Source organism: Osmerus eperlanus, chromosome 23 (genome assembly GCF_963692335.1).
Source record: "Osmerus eperlanus chromosome 23, fOsmEpe2.1, whole genome shotgun sequence".
Classification (NCBI taxonomy): domain Eukaryota; kingdom Metazoa; phylum Chordata; class Actinopteri; order Osmeriformes; family Osmeridae; genus Osmerus; species Osmerus eperlanus.
This window is the reverse complement of record NC_085040.1, coordinates 8494179-8517671: the sequence shown is the minus strand read 5'-3', so window position 1 is coordinate 8517671 and position 23493 is coordinate 8494179. Positions and strand designations below refer to the sequence as shown.

The 23493-nt window shown below is 45.5% G+C and overlaps 1 protein-coding gene and 1 long non-coding RNA gene across 11 annotated transcripts in view; both read left to right on the top strand.

The window, feature by feature from the left end:
- LOC134009869 (uncharacterized) overlaps window positions 1-23493 on the top strand; it is a 636131-nt gene that overhangs the window by 499844 nt on the left and 112794 nt on the right. The gene's annotated exons all lie outside the window — the stretch shown is intronic.
- nrxn2b (neurexin 2b) overlaps window positions 1-23493 on the top strand; it is a 532900-nt gene that overhangs the window by 443507 nt on the left and 65900 nt on the right. For all 10 annotated transcript variants that reach the window (XM_062449593.1, XM_062449592.1, XM_062449591.1 and 7 more), the window contains one exon: window positions 23108-23289. In XM_062449593.1, coding sequence (XP_062305577.1) covers window positions 23108-23289 — 182 coding nt within the window. The remainder of the gene's footprint in view (window positions 1-23107; window positions 23290-23493) is intronic.

Genomic DNA, 23493 nt, shown 5'->3' with positions numbered 1-23493 from the left:
GGTATGCTGATGCATTTTAAATGGCCCGCTGACGTTTTCGCAGCGCTTCAAACTTATCACACAGCACACGTAAACACGGATGCAGGCTCAACCTCTCTCAATTCGATGAGTCACCCTGCCTGGCCAAAAAAAACAACACAAAATTACAACCTCTGCTTTCCTTTCCTCTCTCCGTTTTGTCATTATAGCGGCACAACGCAGAACTGTGGAGGCCCTCGCCTCGCTATCCCAACACATCCAGCGTGGGGGGGGGGGGTCTTGTCGAGCCGCAACCTCACCCCCCCCCACCACGCCCCTCCCCCCCTGCTCCTTCTACACTGCTTCTCTGTGGGAGATCCACAGAGATCACAGCTGGCCTCCTCTCCAGTAGTGCGCCATTGCCCCCCACTAGTGGGGCACAAACGGGGCCCCTGCTGCGTCGCGCTGCCAGGGTGGCATTTTAGCCGGGCGGCCATGCCAGCGGGTACACCCCCCGGGGCGGGGGGGGGGGGGGGTGGTGGAGGCGTGGGTTGGGGGTGGAGGCCAGAAGCGAGAGAGAGAGAGAGAGAGAGAGAGAGAGAGAGAAAAAAAGAGAGAGAGAAAAAGAGAGAGAGAAAAAGAGAGAGAGAGGCCGTAGCTGCCCCCCCCCCCATCTTTACGCCGGTGTGGTGCTAATCAGGACACAACGATCCAGACAGTTTGGTTGGAACCCGATAAGACAGGGCAGAGGGAAGGAGGGAGAATAGAAGGAGTAGGGATGGAGGGGGGTGGGTGGGTAAGGAAATATCAGCAAATTGAATTTGTGGAGTGGAGAATCAGTGACTGCCTGATAGGGCAGATACTCGATTCCATTAATGCCAACGAGAGGGAGGTGGTGTGCATGTCTCCATGGTTTAATTAGGGAGGTGCAGCATGGAACACCTCCTCATGTTCCTGCTGTGGAGAAGATAGGTGTTTGAAAGCTGGCAGTCTCTCTTTCACACACACACACACACACACATACATTATTGCTTCTGTCTCCTCCTCTTGCTCACTTTTTCCTCAACTCCTTCTCTCCCTCTCCCTCTCTGTGGGCCAGAGAGAGGTTGTTGCCGTTGTCGTTTTGAATCGAACAGCGAGGAAATAACGTGGTGGGACAGGCGGCTCTGTTATTGGATCACTTCTCCTCCGCCTGTCTCCAATTTCGCCCAATCAGCAACGAAGGCCCACCCCTCCACCAAACTAAGAACCAGACTAAGCTCCTCTCCTTCCATCCTCCCCTCTCTTCTCATTCTCCTCCTCCCCTCCTTCTCCTCCTCTTCCTCCCACTTCTCAATATCATTTTGGCTGACCCACTTAAGAAAAGCACAGTGCCGGGAAAAAAAAAACCCTGAGTTCAGCAGAAACTCTTTGCTTTCAACAGTCAAGCAGACCAGACTTTCTATTATGGGTTAGATTTTCATAATCCGTTTCCGCAATGCTGTACTGTATTTATAGAAGGGCTATGGTTGTTTAGCCCCCCATGGTTTTTTTTCTTCTAAAGTAGGGTAGCCGTACATGTTAGTCAATTGAGGCATTTCAATTTTCTCTGGAAAGTAGACGTATCCTTTTGAAGCTGTCATGTCTTATGTGATGAAAGAACCACATTAGGGTATGTTCCCACATATCCCTCTTCTCTCTCTCTCTCTCTCTCTCTCTCTCTCTCTCTCTCTCTCTCTCTCTCTCTCTCTCTCTCTCTCTCTCTCTCTCTCTCTCTCTCTCTCTCTCTAACTCATCTCTGTCTTTCTCTCGCCCTCCGAGCCTCGCTCTTTCCGTTGCTCTCTCTATCACAGTGGCCTTTTTGGAGCGGTAAAGCGACGCGGATGCGTCTGTTTGCGAGTCGTCGTTCTGTGCCCAACCCCCCCCGGCCCTCCGACCCTCTGGTCTTCCTCCTTCCAGTGGTGAGGACGGGATAACCCAGTGCGTGAGGCCTGCTTCTGTTGACACACTCAGCGCCCATCTAGGTCACCCACCTACCCAATATCTCCGGTGCGGTCACAGCCGCCTGGCTTCCACGGAGGCGAGCGGGTGTTGACGTGACGGCCTCCTGTTCGTAGTCAAATGCACAGGCTATCTCCTTTCTCAAGGTTCAATTTGGCCTTTTCCCATTCAACATCCCATCTCGGATTCAGCTCCCGTTTCTCAAGACCGTCATCCGGATCATTCTGCCTTGATCCCGACGGCGGTTCTGGACGCCCCTCGTTTGATCTCTGTTCTTCACATCCGCTTTCTACCTTTGTTGTGGCTAAATGATTATGCGCATAGGACAGGATTCATTATACGGCGGTAGAGAAGAGAGGCTAAGTATGATGAATGTGCAATGAATTTGCAAAAGGATGATGGATGTACGAATATGCAAAACCACAATGCCCTTGTCAGGTCGGGAAAAACAGTTGAACTAACCAGTTTTCCTTTTCTTTTCTCTCTCTCTCTCTCTCTCTCTCTCTCTCTCTCTCTCTCTCTCTCTCTCTCTCTCTCTCTCTCTCTCTCTCTCTCTCTTCTCTCTCTCTCTCTCTCTCTCTCCATGCTGCACCTCCTGCTGGTTTGAAAACATCTAACTAGGTAAGTGAACAAAACTGACTGTACATGTTTCAAACTAAATGTGCAATTTTCTTTTTTTTTTGCATAGGTTAAAAAGCGTGAAACAGCATTGTGTTATGCAGCAGGTACAAAGAGAAAGGGGAACAGCCTTCGAGATTTCAAAGATAAACGAGACATTTCCCGCACTTGACTGTTTTAATAGGATTTAGCCATTTGAAAGGGAACGACAATGGATTATGTGTTGCTTAGAAACGAGAGGGAAAAAGACAGGATCTGAATACTGCTTAAAGAAAGAAATCTTTTTTTCTCACTTGCTCTACTAGATTTGCTCTGACAGGCCTCAGCCCCAACTGCTGTTGTGACAATGATTTAAATTCTACTTGCTTTACACTTAATTACATTTTGAGTGTGAGAGGGGAGGAAGTCTTAATTGCAAGTACACAGACAGTACATGTGACTGTTCAAGGCCAACAGCTGAATTTACTGTACAGTGAAGTATGTGCATACATACATATAGTACAGTTTGTAATTTGACATTGTTTTGATGTAGATTATGTGTTATTAAATGGGGCAATATTTCAATACTTCTAGGTCACATTCAAAAATATGTTTTAATGACTGAAACCAGTGGATAGTTTGTTTGCCACAGTTTCATGAGAACCTCCATCAGTCTGTTTTTCTCTTCATCTTCCTATTTCTTTCTTCTGCTCTAACACCAGTGTCTCTCATTACACCCAACAGCAGCCTTCATTATAGTCAACAACTGATGGTTCACTCCTCCCTCAAATCCTTCCATCCCACTCTCTTCCCATCTCCCTCGTTCTCCCACAAAGGCAAATTGCTCATCTGTCTTCTCCTCTCATCCCATCTCTCCGTCTTTCATTATTCCTCTCTCTCTCTCTCAATCTCTCTCTCTCTCCCTTTTGTCTCTTTTCTATTCATGAGGGTAATGTTTCTCTCTCTCTTTCTGATCACCTCTCTCTACGCATGGCTTATCTGGGATGACATGTTCCCTACTAGCTTCTTCGTACGATTCCTAAGAAAAGGGGAGGGCAGGGAGTGTCATCAGCACCAACAGACACTCATATATTTACCAATTTAATTTTCTCATTTAGCCCTGTCACATTCACACGTTTTGAAAACATGAGCTTGTTTAAATTCATGAGGTCAGTCAGTACCACCAGGAGTACCATCGTTAATTGGACTGCATTTACGCAATTCCGCTAAACGTCACCACTGTTAAATTGTTTGACAACGTCGAGAGCAACTTGATGGTCGGTCGATTGATGGCTTACTAACAAAATGGCTGATAAGTTGTAAAGCATCGGAGGATGTACATTTCAGAATGTCACTGGAGAAGTTAAAGAAATACCACAGTGAGTGATAGATTAGGCGAAAATAGAAGTTCAAATGTGTAAAAAGATCAGTTGATCAGATCATTTAACATTAGGTCAATGTAGAAGATTTTCGTTTTAAAGCACAATGTCATGACTCAAATTGCTCCACCTGCATTCCTTCTCTTTCACCATTTATTCAAACTGATCCACACAAAACAATACAATTCTGTGCGATTTCCTTTGGCGGTGGAAGGATATCAGCATTTTAAGGCCTCAGCACTCATAACAAGGGCACAGCACAACACTATCATCCCCCTCAAACTGGAATGTAAATTACAACTTGCCGAGGATTGCCGGCGGCGTACGTCATCCTCCGAAAGCGTGTTTTTTTCATCTTTGATCTCACTGTATATTCAGACGAGTCAGCGAGATTGACAGTTAAAGAAAGGAAGTCAGAGTGGGAGGCAACGTGGCATGTTCAGACATCAAACAGAGACAAAAAAAACACATACATTAGGCACATGCACACACTGGCACACACACACATTTACATTTATTCATTTAGCAGACGCTTTTATCCAAAGCGACTTCCAAGAGAGAGCTTTACAAAGTGCATAGGTCACTGATAACAACAAGATAGCCCCAAAAACATTGCAGGTAGCCAAAACATGAAGCACATATTGTGAACAACCAAAATAAGTGCCAAAGGGAAGAACCACAAGAGCATGTAGTTAAACAAGTTACAATTAAACAACATGAATCGCTATAAGTGCAAGTGTACCTGTAGAAAAGCAAGCAACAGTAAAACATATTTCAACAATTTAAATCATTTACCACTAACCAACAAGAGCAGCAAGGCTCTAAGCAAGAGTCATTGCGATCCTTGAGGAAAACTAACACACACACGCAGAGAGCAGCTCTGTGATACAGGGATGGTTGGATGGACGTACTCATGAGTAGGTTCCACGGTTTACCAAGCTGCCTTGCTTCGGATGTGCAGTACAGTGTGTGAGCATATGTGTGTGTGTGTGTGTTTGGGTTGTGTGAGTGGTTTATCGTCTCTTACTGTTCAGAGATATTAGCTCTGTCGTTTTCCACTGCTCTGTAAGGTGAGAAAAACATCAGCAAACCAACTGGTAAATATGGGTACTCCAAGCTAGCTAAACAATGCTAACAGACAAACCAGTGCCAGGTGTGCTCAAACTAACCATATGTCACCTGGGACAAGCACTGTATATATATATATATATATATATATATATATACTATATATATATTGTGGCATCATGAGAGGACGTGTGGTAGAGGGGCGGTCTGTTCCTCTCCGGGAGTGTCTAAAACGCCACAAGATGGCTGCCGGGAAAACTCCCAGAATGCACTACTCAGACAGGTGCAAATGCCTCAGCCCTCTGACTGAAGCGGGAGCTCAGGTGTGGGAGAGGGAGAGGACAAAGGAGAGGACCCCCACACCAAGCAGGCGGGATCGGACGTGGCACAAACTTAGTTTGGCGTCTGAGGAACTTCGATTTTGCAACGACAGTTGGTAGGATTCAAGTTAGGAGCAACTTTATGTTTTGCCTTTGAGGAACTCTTATGTTTGCTTCCTGAAAGACTTTTTGTTAGTCAATAAACCGGATTCTTAGTTTGAAAGCACTTTTGCCTGCTCTGTCCTGTTGTGACGCACTGCCATACACCCCGCTTATTTGTAAAACCTCTCATGATACCACAATATACATATATTTTATAGCAGATTTACAGAAGATGCCTCTCTAATATTCATTTTCCTTAGTACAAATTCCCCTTAAAAATGTTCAGTATCCCTTGCATCTATCCTGAGTGACTGACCACCGAAAATACATACACAAGAAAAAACATACAAATCCCTCAAAATATGGTAGTGGCTTTTCACAATTTTAAATACAACATACATTTCATATTAACATACTTATATATTTAATATATTTAACCATACATTTCCAATAACCATTCAGATCGCACTTAACCTCATACACTGCAAAATATTACATTATTTGTTTAGAACTATACAGAACATATTCAAACATTACAATAAGTAAAGGAAAACATACATTTTAACATAATTTCAGTGACATCTTGCTGTAACATTAGGGAGTCAGATGGCTGAGCGGTTAGGGAATCGGGATATTAATCAGACAGTTGCCGGTTCGATTCCTGGCCATGCGTGATGAGGTTGTGTCCTTGGGCAAGGCACTTCACCCTACTTGCTTCGAGGAGAATGTCTCTGTACTTACTGTAAGTCGCTCTGGATAAGAGCATCTGCTAAATGACTAAATGTAAATGTAACATTGCAACCTGAAGACTTTTGTGACAATAACATGCCATCGTATCTTTCTCTATTAAGTTTCTCTCAACTTAAAAAATACAACACCAGCCACATTTTTATGAACTTCCGACATCCATCTGCATTGTAATGATGGTATTTCATGAACTTACAACTTAGAATTCCTAATGACTATATATTGACTAATGACAAAATACCTTGACAAACATGCCTACCTCTACAACTTAGGCGAGCTGTCTACCTCTACAACTTCAGAAAACTCAGTTCTAATTTCTTGCCACAAACTGCCATTCTGACATGGCCAACTCTTAAGTCTAAGAGACGGCAACATAAACAGCTCTCCAGAATTTGACTGCTTCGAATTACTTCCCGAGTCACACCTGGTTACACATTTCTCGTACCAGACCTAAAACCTTTTACTCGTTTCATCAGCAGGTCATGCACACAGCTTGTGTTCGAGTGAGGGAGAGAGTGCACATGAAAAGATGAGACCAACAGAACGCGAGAGAGCGTAAGATGGGAGAGACAGAGAGAAAGAGAGAGAGAGAGAGTGAAAGAGAGAAAGAGTGAAAGAGAGAAAGTGAGAGAGACGGACAGAGAAGGGGCGGAGGAAGCTGTGGCCTGCAGTGTAGCGATGGTGTCAATGGGCCTTTAAATGACCCTGCTATCTCTATTGCATTAAACCCTCCTGCGCTATCTGTGCTCTAAGCCCTTAGAGCCTCCCTCCTCCGCAATCCTCTTACGGTTAAATAGCATCAAATTATTAGTTGGCTTTTTCACTTTGTGCCTCCTTGGGGCCAGAGACAGTCGTGTAACTGTGCGCTCGGCCAGCCCACAGTCAGTTAAGCAAACATTAGCACATTCGGGCATGCGAATGAGGTGGCGCCGCTAATATGCCAGCGCAAAGTCGTCCTCTCATTTCTCATGGAAAGACGTTTCGCTCCCACGTTTTGCCATTGACACGTTTTCAATGTTAAACGTCGTCTTGCTCGTCCGCCTCTTGAGCTCTCCTTTTTCATCCCACCCCTGCCCGGTTCCCCCTCGTCTCTTCTCCACATTGTCTGGTCTCCCTCCTTCTCTTTCTTTTCCTCAGTCTCCCCCCGCTCTCTCCTTCCGTCTCACCTTCTCTCATTCTCCTTTCTCTCCTGTACCTCATCCTTGCGTCCTGCGTGTTCTCCATGCCAGTTGCCCAGCCTCCGCTTGTGGCTGGCACCAGCCCTATAGCACACGGCATCCGTCTCTGGGCGACGGTACATTAAATCGCCATCTGTTGAAACCCAGTTACAGGTATTTAATCTGGCAGAACCGATTAGCTCTGTCGGACATGACTGGCGTCTCCTTTCGACTTCTCCTCGGAGAGACGGGGAGCAGAGGAGGAGGGAGATGTACAGGCGGGAGTGAGAGGGATGGGGAGAGATGTGGAGGAAGACAGACAAAGGAAGTGCTAGGTAATGAGGACTGAGCGAGAAGGAGCAAGGACGAGGGATACAGAGGCAAGAATGACAGAACGAGAGATAACACAGTAGTCAAACAGGAAGAAGAGGAGAGGGAGATCGAGGACAGGAGGCGTAGGGTAGGTCAGCCGGCCCGACAGCCAAAGGCCGAGCCAAGGAGCAGAGTTAATACAGTAGTCAAAGAGAAAGAGAGAAAGGTGGGAGAGAGAGGACAGACGGGCAGGGCGGGCCAGACAGCCAGACAGCCAGACGGTTTGCCAGGCCGTCAGTAGAGTTAATGGAGGGTTGCCTGTGCCTGACTTCCTTCTCTCTCCTGTAGATTTACTACCAAACCAGAAGGCCTCCATCACAGGCTGATTAACAGCTGCTGTTCAACATGCTCACTCCACCCTAGCCAGAGCTCGATCTCTCTTTCTCACACACACACACACACACACACACACAATTGGACATGCCCAGACACACTCAGCAGGATACACGGATATGTACATACAGATACAAAGTGTACACATATGCATATGCATATACACATCAGCCCATATGCAGACTGCTTCACACAACCACCTACACCCGCAAACACGTTCATACACACAGCTGTGGTTCGAGCAAACTCAATCCTGTCATCTCGTATAACGTTTCAGCCCAGCTCATGTTGTAAGTATATGTATGCTGACAGCGTTGAAGGGAACAAGGCTATATTTGTTCCCAGACAGATGTTTCTCTTCCTATTGTTGTGTTGTGGTGCAGAAACAGGTGCAGCTTTTCCAAAGTAGCCCTCCGAAGTAGTCTTGCCGCGTCGGTTGTGTTTATGTTGACGTCTAAGTGGTATTTTGGCTTTGTAGAAACATGTTCATTAACCTTTGGAGCAGCTCACACTATCTCGCAACAACCGCCCGAATCATTTGTACAATATGGATCCACCAATTACAAGCAAACTCCCCCTTATAGGATAAGCAAGCTTGATTTCATTTCAGCCGTCTGTTGAAAGTGAGCTTTCTAATAAAAAAATGTGGCAATAAAAAAACGAGACAAGGACAAAAACGGAGAAAAGTGCAAAACAATTGGCATGAAATGAACTATCGTCAAGTGCCTTGCAGAGCGTTAAACAGTCAGGAAAATGATTTATTGTTGAAAGGCTGTGAGCAAACTCGGCTTTGTATCCATATTGTATGCATGCTGACTGGCATGCACCCTTATCAGATGCATTTTCCAAAACATGAAACCGTAATAATATGTTACAAATAGAAAAGATGGTTGACATTTCAGTCGCTCAGTTGCTCAATGTCTCTGCCTCTCCTCTCTCTCTCCTCTCTCATCTATCTCTCTCATCTCTCTCTCTCTCTCTCTCTCTCTCTCTCTCTCTCTCTCTCTCTCTCTCTCTCTCTCTCTCTCTCTCTCTCTCTCTCTCTCTCTCTCTGTGGTTTCTCTTTGTGCTCCCCTTAGTTTCTGTAGTCTCCTTTTCTCCTTCATCGTTCCCCTTCTCCTCACTCTCTCCCTGCTGGACTCAAACAACAGACAACCTCTTCGCTATGGTGTCTTTGTAATCAAATTGACTTCCCTGTGTACAACCAAACACACGCGCAGGACAGGTGAAACCTCAATTCAACAGTGTGCACGACACGATCATGTAGAGCCTATCTTCTCTCCTGCCAATACCTCTTTGGCCATTGTCCAGTTTCCTTTTTACCAGTCAGACTTGAATGAGACAGGCACAAAATGGCTGCCATTGTCTGCTCTTACCGGTATACTGTATGATGCTATTTTAAGACAGAGCCAAAATGGAGAATGTTGTTTAGGGTTACCTAAGCCAGTGGTGTTGAATAGGAGTCTTTGTTGCAAAACATTAAGCGAATGTCAACATTAATCGGTTTATAGTTAGAGCTTCAGGGGATTTTTTTTTAGATAACATTTTGAGATGGGTGATACCAGCTCTGTCCATGACCTTTTGAACTCTGACCTGGAAGGTTTACAGACGCATAATGCCCCGTCATCATCTGTCCATCACTGTTATGTCAATTTTCCCTGCTCCAGCTCCCCATATGATTTCACTACTACTCCCATTTTGGTCATTCCCTTCCCTCCTCGTTTCTCCCTCTCTCTCCATCCCAGCGTTTGATTAGAGCATGGCTGTGGCCCTGGCACTGTGCGCATGTTATAATAGCCGTCTTCCTCACTTTTTTTTTTATCCCTGTCACCGGCGCACAACGACGAGATGCAAATGGATTTTAATGGCCGCCGGTTGATTAGCACTGCACTAATGATGAGTCAGAGAATGAACAAGAAAGAGAATGTTTTAGTCCGTCCCACATATAGAATGGAGGGAGGTAAGAGAGTTCGACCCCAAAAAGAAATGTTGAAAAATGGCAAATGCTACAGGAATGGTAGACATTTGGAGAGTTCTAGAAAACGATAAGAGTGAGAGAAGTGAGAGCTGACCCAGGAAGAAAGGATGATGGGAGCTGGGATGTTAAAGCTTCTTCGTAGCATAAATTAAACTCTAAACCGACGATCTATGTATCAAAGTCTCTCGCTCTCTCTCTCTCTGCCTCTCTCTCTCTCTGTCTTTACCTCTCTGTCTCTCCCCGCCAAATAAAAGTGGGTCACCCTGGAACTGCAGGCTAAACCCATGGTAAATCACACTTATAACCGTTCACCGTAACTTACATCACGTCCAACGCCATCTCACTTATCCCCTGTATATATTTATACACAAAGCCCCATTTATATTTCACATGTTACATTGCTCCTGCATCAATGAAAAATAGCAAAAAATAGTATTAGTGATTTGATTTATTGCTCAGGCCAGCAAATATTGTAGTGGTGGGCATGTTGAGCTTCGCAAAATATCTTTGGGGCGTCATAATATAGAAATAGGTGATATTGTTGTTCACTGTGGTAATATCACACGTAACAAGTATAATGACTTCCTCAGTCTCTCAGATGTTCCCCTTAAATGCAGTTACACACTGTGGACTGGGCTACAGCTCCCCTACAGGCAGACGTAGTTATTACCTGCTCCGTTTATTTTGAATTAAGATATCGGAGGGGATCTCGACAGCTACACAACAGAAGGCTAACAGCCTCTCAGCCAAAGCAAACAATCCACAAAGACACGGGAGAGAGATTTGATGCGTCACTTAGGAGCTCGGCAACCTAGCATTAGTCTCCAATCCCCGCGTCTGTCCACAAGGTGACGAGCCATTTCCAAAAAGTGCATATGAGGATACGACGGTTGGCAGAGGGGGGAATGGAGACTTTCCTGCGTAGCAACAGGAGTGCCAGCCTGTGTCAGGCTGTAGAGCATCTGGCCATGGCAAATGAGCTCTACAGGAAAAAAAACTGTCGAAAAAAAGAGTATAAAGAGAGATATGAGGGTTTAAATGAAAGAGGAGCCTTCAGTCAAGCATTCGATTAAAAGCAGCCCTTTTGGCTTGCGTGCATGTACTGGGAGACTGCAGTTTTAGTATTACTGAGGCCCTGTTGGGGTGGTTGCTGAATCCTTAAAAAGCAAATGAAGAAGAGAGGGAGGGGGGAGGGGGGGCATGCAATAAGAAAAAAAAACTGATAGAACAACTGACTGAAATTATCAGGCACTTTTACTCTCACGCAAGCTCTCTTGGCCTCCCATTTTCACCATATATCTCCCTCCCAACGTCACCATTCACCCTACAAGAAGGAGCAAAACTGTGTCTGTCACACAACGACATTTCTTCTAGAGTTGTGTGAAGGGTCACAATGACCCGAAGGTTCACAATGACCCAATACAAAAACAAATAAAAAGCATTTTCGCGCTGTGGGGGGTGTGAGACAGCCCGACGGTTAAAATAAAATACTTCACTTTATCTTCATATGAGGTAAAGTTGTCGCAACACATGGGGGGGTCACAATGACTGAAGGGGTCACAATGACCCGAAGATAACACAAGGGTTAAACTCTGTACCTTCTGCATCCACTGGCAAAACTCTGTGATTCAGCTTCTTGCAAGTGCTGGTCAGACAAGATGAGAAACTACACTACCCAAACTTCCTAGATATTTCTCTGCGTGCCTTGTATCCCATTGGACCAGTTGCTCACAGACCTGCTGCTAGTTAAGACTGAAAGCAGCAGTAGCCTGTAACCCTCCTCTATTCCTCCATCCCTCCATCACTCCCACTTCACAGCAGGATTAACAGATTGGAAAATTGACTTCTTCCTTTACCGGCTCTTTTTTCTCTTGCATTTCCATATTTCTGTTTCCTCTGTACTGTGCTCTGCACGATCAGGGAGGATCTCAAATCCTCCGACCTGCTCAGGGGAATGCCTGCAGACACCGGTACAGACTAGTCTCATGTTGAGAAATCTACAGGCGTGATGGGTTTGTACTTACATGAGACAGCCAAATGATCATTGCAAGTTCATTGTGATTAACAAAGTTGTATCGGTTTATATCATAGTATGGGCTTTAGTTAGGTCAAGCGAGGTACAGGGACTGGTACATCATTTTAGTCATTTAGCAGACGCTCTTATCCAGAGCGACTTACAGTTAGTACAGGGACATTCCCCCCGAGGCAAGTAGGGTGAAGTGCCTTGCCCAAGGACACAACGTCATTTTTCACGGCCAGGAATCGAACCGGCAACCTTCTGATTACTAGCCCGAATCCCTAACCGCTCAGCCACCTGACTCCCCTCCACATTATACCCCTATCCTCCTGTCTTTCTCCACCTGCCTTCCTGTTCCCTCTCACGCAATCATTTCCAGCCTCTCGTCCATCCTGACCCACTTATCTTCTCTCCGGTCTTCTGTTGTCTTTATCTCCTCTTCCCTCCATCCCCTTAGTTCTCTCGTGCCACCATCTCCTATCTGGCCTCTCCAACTCAACTCCTTCACTCCCTCCCGTTCTCCCTCTCTCCCATGCTCCCTCCCGAGCCATTGCGAGTGTGCGTGTGTGTGTGTGTGTGTGTGCAAGCAGGGCCGAGGGGCAGGTCTGCTGGGGGGAGCTCGAATCGGACTGAGGGTGTCTCATTAGAAACAGCGAGGGCCACAAACGAACGGCGAGCCTTCCGGCTCCAACTGCCCCGTGTCAGCTTTCTACAGAGAGGGGGGGAGGAAAGGGGGGGGGGCAACTGCAGGGCTGTGGAGGAACAGAGGGAGAGATATGGAGTCTGGGGTATCCGTCTATGACTATTATCCTGCCTCTTGTCTTACATCTCTCTCTCTCTCTCTCTACGTAATTGCCTGCTGGTGCGGCAGCATCTAATGGAAGGACAGGCAGATGGGTAGAAAGAGAGCTAGTGCCATCCCTCCCTTTCTCTGTGGCCATCATAAACATTCCTCTGTAATGGCTGACACTGGCTCCCTCCCTCTGTATCGCCCCCACACCTCTGCTTATATGAGAGAGAGAGAGAGAGAGAGAGAGAGAGAGAGAGAGAGAGAGACAAAGAGAGACAGAGAGAAAGGAGAGGGGAAGGCTATTGTCTACATTAGGACTGTAAGGCTTCTACACGGGCCTCCGTCGAGCAGCACTTTGGACCGATGACCGTGCACACGCCGCCGCAACGCCATGATAAAGCCTACAGTACGCAGCAACACACTGCATAAAAGCGCGACATACTCCCTCTGTCTACAATACAAATGCTCAATAGCAAGTGCCTTGTTTTGTCTCTGCATCAGCATCAGCATTTATTACCGCTCTGGAGGGAAGCCAACGTGTAGAAGTACATCCGCTGACAGACGGGGCCAACGCTGAATGGCTACAACACACAACCCCTGTGGAGGAGAGGACCGAGAGAGAGAAAGGAGAGAAATAGGCAGAGATATCCCGCACGCCACACCGTGTGGGAAGCTAATGCTTCTTGGCATCCGTGAAACCTCTTTTCTTTTTTTCTTTTTTATGTGCTGAGAGAAGAGAAAGGGAGACAGGGAGGATGGAGAGAAAGGAGGAGGAGGAGAGGGGGGGGGGGTCTCTCTGTATGAAATCAGCTCCAGTTTGGAATGATCCTCTTAGGTTTTCCTTTTTTCCGTGAGTGTTGTTGGCACATCCCTAGGTCCCGGGGGGGGAGGCATACAGGCGAGATGAAGATGGTGAAAAGCCTCCCTTTTCTCTCATCGGGAGATATTGTTTATTGGAGTTGTCAGTGCACTGGCCCTCGTGGTTCTGGGAGGGTACACATCGGAAGTCATGTTACCAAGGTATCTCCATCTGTGCATGGACGATTATGTAGAACATATGCTTTCAGTGACCCCCAGATTAGGCACTTTTGACATTTACGTCCGGCAAGATGACAAGCAGGTTTGACAAGATTAGTTGTTTTGCCTCAGCAAATTACAATTGTTGAAGGACACGTCACCTATGGAGAAGTAATGAAAGAACATGGAATAAGCATAGCTGGCAGCTAGGTACAAGAGACGAGACCATGAACGGTTGTTTAGAACGTTTACGAACGTTTGAAGACCGATAAACACAGAGTTTCATCCATCTGCTACAGCATGGGACAGCACACAGATGAAACCCATCTCATTCTTTTTGGTAGGGAGGCATGGCTAATTACACATAAGATGGCCGCCATTAGTTTTTCAGAGACGAGCCGCTAAAGCAATATCATTCCTCGCGGCCGTGGGGCCTTGTTCATTGGCTGTTTGGAGACATGTCTCCTCGGATTCAAGAAGAAATGTGTGCTGTGCACACATTACCGCGCTAATTCCTCCTCATTAGCTACATCCTAGAGTATACGTAGAGTATACGTGCTTGGGAAAACGAGTTTTTGTTGTTGGGGCTAGTTATTATAGCTTGTAAGATGTGGAAGCGTTTTTTCTGCTTGCGTGCATTGCCTGCTTCCATTAAATTGTGACTCAGTTTGTTTGAATGTTTTCAATAGTTTATTAATGGATGAATGATAACTTTCTTAAATTAAATGAAGACAAAACCGAAGTCCTACTATGTGGCCCCAAATCCAAAAGAGAGATGCTTACTAAGAATCTAGGAGGCTTAACCCCCTGGCTTAAACCAGAGGTGACGAGTCTCGGTGTAATCCTGGACTCAGATTTCAATTTCAACTCTCACATTAATAAAGTTACCAAAACAGCTTTCTTTCACCTGAGGAATATAGCAAAGGTACAACCATTCATAAACCAAAATGATGCAGAGAAGTTAATTCATGCTTTTATATCCAGCCGGCTGGACTACTGTAGCGCACTTTTCACTGGTCTTCCCAAGAAAACCACTGAAAGACTACAGCTCATTCAAAATTCTGCAGCTAGATTATTAACCAAAACTAAAAGGAGAGAACACATTAGTTCTGTCCTAGCCACTTTACACTGGCTCCCCGTTACCTTCAGAATTGACTTTACGGTCCTTTTCCTCACATACAAAGCTCTACACGGACAAGGACCTAGCTACATTGCTAACTCCCTTATAAACTACACACCAGCTAGAACACTGTGATCATCAAATGCAGGCCTATTAGAGGTCACCAGAAGCAGTCATAAGAAAATTGGTGATTCGGCCTTTGTCAATTACGCCCCAAAACTATGGAACAAATTACCCATAAATATTAGGGAAGCAAATAAGCTAGACATTTTTAAAAGACAGCTTAAAACCTACCTTTTTACCGAAGCATTTAAGTAATTTTATCTCAGAAGGGTTTTACTACTTTTATTAGTTATATTATTGTTTTTATAATTTGCTATTTTAATTATTACTTTTATCACTTGTATTATTGTTTTTATTGATTTTATGTCTTACTTACTTACTTACTTACTTACTTAATATCTGTTTGCTAGTTGGCAAACATTAAATATACCACAGACAAAAAAAAAGCCCACATCACTATTATAGACATTATGAATGAGTAGGTAAATATATAGCATTTGAGTGAGGCAAATGTTATTTAAAAAATACAATTAAAAAATTCTTAAATAAGAGAATAACAAGTGACTGTGGTGCAGTCATGGTCTACCCCACCAAGTCATATCCAAATGGGCTGATCTCCTTTGAAACAGCCTCGGGCCAAATATGTTTTCCTATTTAACACAATAAAACATTAGTATTTATGTATTTATATTGTTCAAGTAGTGAATTTCCCCTACAGCTATTTTCTAAAAGCAGAGGACAAATTGCAAGTTAGGACTGGGGTTTAAAGTTTCCTATTGCCCTAAGCGTCTTTGTAAATTCAAAAGAACAACAAGAAAACGTGGATGAGTGTAATGCATGGTAATTTTAGCTACATCAGACCTAAGTTAAACTGAACCTGCTATAGAGATGTTCGAACAGTGTTCTGTCTGCACCCTTTCCCATGACACATGTTCTGTTTTCAGGCAAGCATCCATGTAAATAGTGAAAGTAGCCCAATTTCTTATGCAGCATTACTTATAACAATGTAAAGAACCTTGTTTTGGTACAGACTACTACACATAGATCACGTCCACAAGTAGATTACATCACTCCACATGCTCCACTGGCAAAATAGAAATGGATCCCATGTACCGCTATCCCACGATTATTTTCCATCACAGACTGTGTTTGGCTCATAGAGCTTAAGAGAATATATTATTAGACCTAAAACAGACTGTCAACCGAAAATCATCATGATAGGCCTGAGAGCCTGCTTCAAGCTTAGGGAGAAGTCATCTAGATAGTCTAATAATCAGTCATTCCCAGGTGCCTAGCATAACATTGCATTCCAGAAGCCTTTTCGAGGAACATCCAGCCTTGTTGTCGATGGGGTGTTTTTTTAATGTCGTTTTCTGTTGTACACATATTTGTTTGTTTGTGTATGTGAGTGGCGCACATCCCCCCCTCCTGTTAATGCGTACCTTATTTATTGTGGCTCTTCAAGCTGGCCCGGCAAGCAGTCGAGCCACTCTCAGCCGGCCAACAAAATAGAATGTAATGTAACAGTCGCACAGTACATCTGCCAACCCTCAAACATGGAAGAGGGAAAGGAGGGAGGGATAGAAAAAGGGAGGACAGAGAGAGAGAGAGAGAGAGAGAGAGAGAGAGAGAGAGAGAGAGAGAGAGAGAGAGAGAGAGAGAGAGAGAGAGAGAGAGAGAGACTTTAAGGCAGCCAAGGAGTGAAGGATTGATGAAGGGAAGGCTATTGCAGTGGAGTGGCTCGGCAGATGCAGAGAGAGAGAGAGAGCGAGGGAGGAGTGCAGGAGCAAGCGTACATCTGAGGCGCTCTGGCTGTTTTTTAGGAAGAGATAGACTGGGAATGGAGAGGGGAGCTGCCTCCAGCTATGAGTTCCCCTTCGAGACACACCACGGAAAATCTCCTTTCCGCTTTCCCTTTCTCGGCTTTGTTTCGCCTTTGTCTCGTGGCATTATTGATTTTGCTTGATTTGGGTAGAGGCATTGAAGGGTCCCCAGGAGCTGTCGACAGGCCGCCGTTTGTTTTGCATTTGCGTTGGCCTTTATTTGGCAGGACATATGTCTTGGCAGGGCTTCTTCTTCGGTGAAATATCATCCTTTGACAGGCACAGTGATGCCTGTTGAGTCCCAAGGGTTCAAAACCAACCATGAAGAAAAAAACCCACAACTGTCTCTTTTCCTTTCCTCTCGGCACAGGGACTGGAACATCAGAGACTGTGACATTTAAGATGGCCGCTGAGGTCCCCTTTGTCACCCTGGGTGGAAATCCTCCGAGCTATATTGGCCCCCATCTACTGTAGCCCCAGTGCTTTGTGGGGAGCTCGAGTTCAGTCAGCATCTCGCCCAGCAGGAGAGGACTAGTTTTAAACCCTCAAGCCCCACCAAGGAGATAACAAAGACTCCTGGAAGTCATTGATCTCAAGACGTCCGACCCAAACCCGGCGAGTTAATGATGTTCTCCAATCCAGGTTAAAAGACGAGGGATGGATTTCCTGTTGTTCGGAAAATGGTGCACGTACTAGAGAGGTAGACACGCATATGTATCTTGAACCCGAGAGTAATATTGGAGAGCAGACCGTTTTTCATGTTGGAACCATCTATGCAGGAATCTACCTAAACCCCCATGTTGATTGAACCATGCCGGACATCTTGTCTTGTTCGGAGCATGCAACACACACACCCCTTACCGTATACATAGTGTGTTATCCTTTCATCTCTTTGCTTCATCCCTTCTTCCTTTGATGTGGGACACCCTGCAGTCAGAAGAATGCAGTCCAGGGGAACGAAGGCATAGATCTCAGCTATCGCTCTGTGGGGAAGGCTTTCCATCGATCGTCCTCCCTCTCTCTCTATCCTCTCTCACTCCCTCTCGCTCAACCTCCCAACGCCCCCTCCATCCATAACTTCCATTCACCTTGTTTAAAGGTGAAGGTCATCTATACGGCGGCTTTCCCTATCTCCCGATCTCACAATCCCTCTCTCACTCTGTCTCTCACTTACCCCTCTTTCATCATTCCACGACCACCAAAGCCATCCAGCTAGTCCAGCACACAGTGGTCGGACTACATTTAAACCACTATTAGAATGCCCAGGTCAAATTGAGTGCAGGAAATCCATTTCACGCTACTGCTAATCAGCTAGCGTGGAAGTTGATGTTTACTTTAAGCTTCCCTCCTGTGTGTTTGGACAGTTCTGCTAACGGATACCAAGAACCTTCTAAAGAGGCCACTGCTAGCATAATAAGTTGGAGATAATGATGAAAGCCTAATTAATTTAGCCAGAAGCAAGCAGCCACTTACTAAATACTACGCTTACCATAGCTTAGGTCTAGCTAGTAGCTATAGTATCTTTGAGACTCCATATCCCATTCCCTTTTTTACCTTCAACATTTACGTGTGTATGTTTCAGTGAAACAGTAGGGCGTATTTGTCGGTATAGACAATATTCTAGCCCTGCTTACAACACAGTTCCAACAACTTAAATGGGTATTTCATAAGGTCACAGTAAGAATGATTGATTAAATGATGCAAGCATTAGCGGTTGTTTTCCAATATAGGAGCCAACTACAATTAGGATGACGCTAATGCTAATATGCCCCTCAGTCGCTAAAAAGAGCACACTCACACACACGAAACACACATAACACACAAGCTTAGATACTCACACACTATTCACAGTGTGGTAGTTTGCGACCCCCAGACATATGACAACAACAAAGCAAATGACCTTTTCCAAATCTGACATTGGAGTCATTCCAATGCAACCCTCAGTTGCTATCTGGATTGCGGTTTAAGTTTGATATGTGAAAGAACTTACTAACCCCTCTTTTTTCCATACCTCCCGAGCTGCATCACACGCTTCGACTTAACCAGCTGTGAAAACTGGGAAGCATTCAATTTTATGTGGTAAAACGGAAAACAGGCTTTATGTGAAGCGACGGCAATGCGTCATGTGCCTATGAATTCTGTTAAATTGATGAATAATAATTAGAGAGTCTCAGGGCTGAACCTCAGCTGAAATATGCAGCCGCCTATATCCGCCCCAGGAATTGATTGGCAGATCATTAGCGGGACCTAGCAGAATGTTGCCTTAATGTGTGTATGTGTCTGTGATCGTCTTGTGTGTGACAAAGAGTATGTGTGTGTGCGAATTGTGGGTTTGTTTATCTGTCAGTGATGAAGTCAACCCACACTGCCTAATGCGTTCCCTTGTCGCCTAACCCTGCCACTATCAGACATGTAATCAGAATTAAATTCTGGGTAATCAATAAGTATTCTGGATAATATATGCAGGGGCTTTGACTCAACATGCCACCTACCAGCACGCTCAGACAGCGAGAGATACTTATCTTTATGTAAAACTGTCTATGACTGACCTCCTGTGACATCCATCCTCCCACCTCTCTCCCTCATCTCCTTCCTTCCGTCACTGTTGTATCTCCTCTCCACCCATCCATCGCGACTCCTATTTTTACTGAATCAAATGATCCCCTCGTTCTTATCGATTGAATAAAGCAGCACTGAGAAAGGATGAAAGTAGCCAGCACATCCCTTGCCATCCTAACCTGCCAGTAAAGTTCAACTGAAGGTTTATTTGTAGTAAATGGCAGGAGTTGAGGAGCGATTGTGAATGGCGTGGCCAGCCTGAAGTGACATGCCGACTGAACGATAAGCAGACAGGGAGATTGATCCCAGGAAGAACTGCTAGCGCAAACTAGAAATGACAACGCGAGGAGCTAAGCACAAGATTATGGAGGTCGGAAGCGTGTCACTCCCACTGGAGTGGTCGATCTGATGAGGAGTGGAGATGGAGAGCCGCGGTGGATACACTGTTGCGTTGATGAGTTGATTGAAGGCAGGGTGTGCAGGCTTCAGGTCGGTGAGTGTCAGGACAGGAACACGCACACGGCACAACACCAAGAGACCAACAGGGGACATCGAAGGAGAGGGAAACACAAGGAGAAGACGCAGGGGCACTGCTGTGGCCATGATAGTATGCACTAAACAGTGGCGTTTCCTTGGCTCTCTGTGAACACTAGCTATTAAGGCTAATGCTATATGCAGGGGCCTGGGTTCGAGTCTGGGTGCATTCCTGTCTCTCCGACAGCACATAAAGCTGAAAAAAGTCCCTAAATATATCTTTGAAAACAAAAATTTGTTTAGTCATGTTCTGAAGGGATTAACTGTCACTGTAAAGATACAAATTGTATATTTATTTAATGTGTTTCATTGCTCACTGGGACTACACTTGTGTTAGCACTCTTATCTTAAATTTTCAACCAAGTATTCACTGTAAATACCATTGTTGTAGCATACAATTTATCTCTGGAGCCAGAAACATCCAGTGTGGCTCCAGTCGGTATTGAAGAGAGCACAGTAGGGTTGAATGGTCAAGGTCCAGTGGCTGGGAAGAGAGCTTGACATCTGCTGTCGCTGACCTGTTTATCCGTGCTGGAGACTCGGATTGCTTCTGCCCAAATCAATGTCCATTCACAGAAAAGGTATCCAAAAATGGCCAACTCATACACCCGCACAAGCAATACACACACGCACACACACACACCATGGCATACTCACACACACCAGCACCTGCAGAGCCAAGAAAATCGAATCAATACCTTTTTCATTATCGTTTTGATTCAAAGTGCCTTTGATATTATTTTTCACCGAGACCAATGACAAAAACAAAAAGCATGCTTTTTTCTTTTCAAATCAGATTATGAGTCAGCCCCCTTTCCCTAAAAGTGGAAATAATAATCAAAGGGGCATCCTGGGGATATTTGATTTATCCTCCTGGGCTCACCCCAACTGCTCCAGGTAGAATTGATTGGCACATCGATTGTGCCGGAGCTAATTGGACAAACATAATAAATAATTTGCTTTCTGGGACCACAAAATAAAGATGAACCCATCGAAGCATTGTTGTCTGTAACATAGCAAGAGCAGATTGCTTGATTAGAGAGCTGGGCTGTCGAAGACCAGTAAAAAATCCATACTCCAGTCTGGCTTTGGTTTAGTCCTGATCCTGATTAGTTTCTATTCATTTGCAGTTCTAAACCAACCAGTCTTTCCTTTCTTCCTGCCTCCATCACTGAACGAGGAACAGGCTTGTCGGCGTGTTTTACCTCAGAGTGAGGCTAGCTGCCTGCCTGTCTGTCTTGTCTGTTTGTCTGTCTGTCTGTCAGACACACTGGCAATTTCTCTCACACACAAACACACAGACACTCACACACATAAACACACAGACACTCACACGCACAAACAAACAAACAGACAGGCATGGCAATTTCTCAAGCACACAAACACATTCAAACTGACAGACTGAACAAAAGACTACACACACAAACATACTCCACAGCAGGTGGACAACACCCAGATTGAAATAAAAGCAGCATGAAAATCACACTTTCCTTTTGGAAAGGGAAGAGAGGCAAAGTTTTTCAAAGTTAATGATAGGTTGTGACATCTCAGTTTTTTTCACTTTCACTTCTTCCCGGAAACTATTCATATAACCATATCTCTGGAGTGTCTTACCGGATGTAACACAGAACAGAGTGTTAATTATTTTTTTTGTCTAGTCTTATTGTCCTAGGCTACCAGTTTTTGTTTATCATGGGGGTGCATATGCTCATGCACCCAAATATCCTGAAACACACAAACACCTGTTTGTTAGTAACTACTAACTAGTGCTAAAGTTGTAGTTGGTCGCCGTGTACTATAAGGCTGCCATCTTGCTTTTGGGTGCCATTTTAGTGATTTTTGGTTTTCCTTTATGTGGGTGTCTAACGCTGACCTCCCACTGGGAAACGAAAAAGAAAAGGAAAAATGGTGTGAACTTTCATCACCTTTCACATCTCACACTTCTCCGAGCATCTTCCCAGCGGACTCATGAACTCGCAGACAAACACACACATACACAGAGACTCACAAACACACACACACATAGACACACACACACACACAAACACATACTGTACAGACACAGACTCACGCACACAGACTCTTGAACACATACAGCACACACAGACGCGCATTCCTCTCTCTCTCTCTCTCTCTCTCTCTCTCTCTCTCTCTCTCTCTCTCTCTCTCTCTCTCTCTCTCTCTCTCTCTCTCTCTCTCTCTCTCTCTCTCTCTCTCTCTCTCTCTCTCTCTCTCTCTCCTCTGGCGCCTGACTCTCTTCTTCTAGTTTCCCTTGCCATGCTGAGATAATTACAAAGCGCTGGGATAGAAACACACAGAGAGAACAACAAAGACAGAAATAAAGAGACATTTAGCTCTTGTGTGTGTGTCTGTGTGTGTCTGTGTGTGGGGGGGCGGGCGGGCGGGGAAGGGGGGGGGGGGGCAGGGGTTGTGGGGCACAGGAGTTGGCATCATTCGGCGGGAGACCATTTCAAGTAGCCAGCGGCTGATCAGCAGATAGTTGGGGGGGGGGGTCACAGGTACAGCTGTAATTGCCTGGGCCTTGCTAAAATAATTGCATGAAGCCATCTGTGTGGTGTGTGTGTGTGTGTGTGTGTGTGTTTGGGTGTGTGCGTGTGTGTGTCGGTGCTTTGATAAAAAAAAGATTGAAAATCCACCCCTCTCAAACTGTTCTATTGCTGAATTGTAGAATAACAACAGTTAGAAATCATTAGCAAATTGTACCTGGAGGAGCTTCGTGACTAGAGCAGGGGGTCTCATTTCTGTTCAGTTCTGAGGTCATTTGGATGATCTGTGTGCATGTCTGCGAGGCTGTTGGGTTTGGGTTTTGATGCAGTATTGTAGTCAGAGAGATCTCAGGGAGATGGTGATGGTCTCGTTATGCTCGTGTGTAGTACATCTGCTCATATCCACATCTGGGGCTTGACTTGGACCAATCAAGTCAAGACTGAATTTTTTCATCTTCAGATCCTTTAAGTTGAGCATTTTTACTGCAAACGTGCATTGAGTCCACATTCCAAATCGTACGACTGAGCTTATTTCAACTCAGCATTCGCGTTGCCTTTCAGAGTTTACGCAATCGCTTCAGCGGAACATGACACGGCCCTTTAAAACATTCACACATCCCCCAAAAAAAGGAAAGTCAAACGTTTCGCCGACCTAACCCCTTCCTGTCTCCTCTCCCTGTCTGCAGCTGGGACGACCTATATCTTCGGGCGGGGAGGAGCCCTCATCACCTACACCTGGCCGCCCAACGACCGGCCCAGCACGCGGGCAGACCGGCTGGCGGTGGGCTTCAGCACGCAGCTGAAAGAGGCTGTGCTGGTGAGGGTGGAGAGCGCCAAGGGACTGGGAGACTACCTGGAGCTGCACATAGTAAGAGACCCCGGGGGCCCGCCAAGGTGGGGGGGGGGGGGGGGGGGACTGCTGGATGGGGGGGGGACACACGACACTGTCGACCAGGGCTCTCAGAATCAGAAACCCTGCTCCTGGAGATCGTATTTGCCCTCCAACACTAGCCTAGCACACCTGATTCTAATACAGTAATTAGCTGCTTGATCAGGTGACTGGTGTTTACAT